This window comes from Wyeomyia smithii, chromosome 1 (assembly GCF_029784165.1).
Source record: "Wyeomyia smithii strain HCP4-BCI-WySm-NY-G18 chromosome 1, ASM2978416v1, whole genome shotgun sequence".
Lineage (NCBI taxonomy): Eukaryota > Metazoa > Arthropoda > Insecta > Diptera > Culicidae > Wyeomyia > Wyeomyia smithii.
Window position 1 is genome coordinate 15,185,903 of NC_073694.1, and position 2,859 is coordinate 15,188,761.

The window sequence follows — 2,859 nt, forward strand, 5'->3', positions numbered from 1 at the left end:
CAGTGTTCCAGAAACATCTCGTCGCCCTAGGTAGCTATACGGTCAGGTCAATTGGGAGTCTTCCAATACAAAAGCAACAGTGAAAGCTTCAAGGGTGGCTCTTCGAGCCGCCGAACGACTTCCCATAGGCCATCCAGATAAAGATCATGCTGTTGAACTACATCGATTAAGACGAAACGAATGTCGATAGATCATTATATCCACCAAAACCAGCAACTGAAACGAGTTCTTGTAGAACCAGTTAATCGGCATCAAACATATAAAGCAGAAGAAATGCCTGAAACGGAAAACTAGAGGAATAGCCAAACCTTCTTAACCTCCTGAACAGTCACAGTCATAGCTTGTAATCACAGACTAGTAGTTCATATCCCTAAACAGGGATAGGCAGCCTTTATTCCAAGCCGCTATCTCGATGACGTGATGTGCCAGTTAAATATAAAAAACGAATCGCCTGAGGACAGCAATATTCTAGACCATCGTCAGAAAGCTTTTCACGAGGGTGTACTCTGTTTTTTAATGTATCAAATTAAAACCTTTAATTATTTAATAAAGTTATAAAAAATGTTACTACAATTTAATTAATTCCGTTTATAAAACCATTTGTACAAAATGGTTCTTTGCACGTTTTCAGTGAGACCGGGAAGCAAAAAACTTTCCGGCACGTGTTGCCGTGCCAGCAATTATCCCTCGTGCAACGCGTTTTTCTCGATTTTTATCCGATGAGCAACGGAGTTATAAAACTCAGCGTTCTACAGAAGCTCCCTACATATTCCTAACAATAATCATGTGGCGAACCGCGCTACGTTTATTCCTAATTTCCGCTACAACTTTTGCTAGTCTAGAGGACGGTACTCAATCCGATCCGGAGGGGCTACTCGTGAGTGCGGTGTCTCAAATGATCACCCGCTACGGTCCGATCACACGTGATCGATTCCGATCGCCGCTGTTGGTGGATAGCTTTGCGCTGGATCGTCGGACCCGTCAACGGCAGCAAGATTTTCTGGATGCGGTTCTTCGCAGTATCGGGAAAGAATTTCCGGTTCAGTTTCACTGTACCGGGTTGAGATCGCACAGGCCCGAACGGCCCGTACTGCATAGTTTGATTCTGATCGACGGACGCCATTCATTTCAGAAGTTTTTCGGGGATATAGATAACCACTACGACACGTCCGGTATCTTCTGGGTTGTTCTGTATGGTGCTAGCAGCTCTCGGACTGATAGCGATCGATACGAACTGGTCCGGAATATACTGGAAAGCCTCTGGCGGAAGCAGATTCTGTATGTGTTTATCTTTCTTTTCAACGAAGAGGACAGTGTGCAGCTGTATTCCTTCTTTCCTTATGGTGAGAATGTTTGTGGTTTTGTTGAACCTGTACTTTTGGACTGGCAGAAAGATAGATTGTTCCGATCGCGGCTGCAGCAGTTCTATGGATGTCCGCTGCGTGTTGGAACTTTTGAAAATCGACCGTTTATCATTATCACCAACGATTCTCAGGGACATCGCTCTCTCAGTGGCTTCGAAGGAAATCTGGTCAATGTAATATCGAGGCAGTTAAACTTTTCGATGACGGTGGTGACGCCTCCAAATAACGACCAGTTTGGCTACATTGGAGGATATGGTAACAACACAGGTCTTATGAAGCTGCTGGTGGATGGGTCTGTGGACTTCGGGGTAGGTTCTCTAGGGTTAAGAACAGACAGGATGGCACTATTGTCGCCGGGAGAATTCCATTATACTACGGATATGGTGTTTGCTGTCCCCTCCGGGAGGCCGCTTACAGCCTTTGAAAAACTTTTTCTGCCACTATCTACGGAGACGTGGTACGTAGCTTGTGCATTTTTCGTGTGTGCACTAATCACCATCGCAATCGTGAACGTGCAGCGTCGAAAAGTGCGAGAGTTCGTTGTTGGACGTTCTATCCGTGCGCCAGCGCTAAATTTTATCAATGTTCTTTTCGGTGGTCCGTTGGAGAAGTGCCCGGGAAGAAATTTTGCCCGGACCTTGTTGATGCTGTGGATGCTGCATACACTAGTTATGCGAGCTGTGTATCAGGGCTCGCTGTACAAATATCTGCAAGCTCCGAGGAACTATTCCAGTCCTACAACCATCGCTGCCGTTCAGCGTGAAAGTCTCTATTTCTACATGATGGATATAGATTCGCAGTACTTTGTGAATCACCCAGAAATTATTGACAGGTAACCCCAAAGAAACTGATCACAACCAGACAATAACACCGCACTGGTCTGTCTCTGTAGAGTTCGATATTACTCACACCACTACTCGGCGATCGTCGAGAAAATGGAGCAGCTCGCGAGGGGCGACCTGGACGGTGCTCTACTGGTACTTGAGGAGGAAGTGGCCTACCACAACCGGTTCCATTCTCCGGGGAACTCAATACAAATCACACGCGAAGTCGTATGCGCTGTTCCTATCGTGTTGTACTACCCAAAGCATTCTCTATTGAGGCGAATTTTCGACCAGGAAATCAGAAAGCTCCGAACGACCGGATTGCTAGAGCTGTAAGCATCCAAGTATGGCGACTACCACTTCTTTCGACGCTGGAAAACGGCGCCGGTTCCGAAACCACTTACCATGAGCCACATGGTCGGGGCGTTTCAGTTGTACGGAGCACTGCTGACGGTAGCTGGGCTTGTACTGCTGGTGGAAGTGACCGCCAAACGAATCGGCCGAGTAGAAATTCATGTCGATAAAACTAGGTGCTCCGAAGGTGGCACCATCGCGTGTTACATTCAATTCAGTGTAAGATAATTATCTGTAATTTAGTTTCAGATAACTTGATAGGTAAGGTGAGCGTTAGGTGATAAGTTCATATGTGAGAAAGTTAGAATACTGTCGAG

The 2,859-nt window shown here is 46.2% G+C and overlaps 1 protein-coding gene across 1 annotated transcript; it reads left to right on the forward strand.

The window, feature by feature from the left end:
- Window positions 1-784: 784 nt before the first annotated feature.
- Window positions 785-2,524, forward strand: LOC129716592 (uncharacterized). The gene is made up of 2 exons (XM_055666427.1): window positions 785-2,196; window positions 2,257-2,524. Exons 1-2 carry the CDS (start codon window positions 785-787, stop codon window positions 2,522-2,524), a joined length of 1,680 nt encoding a protein of 559 aa, XP_055522402.1.
- The last annotated feature ends 335 nt before the right edge of the window (window positions 2,525-2,859 follow it).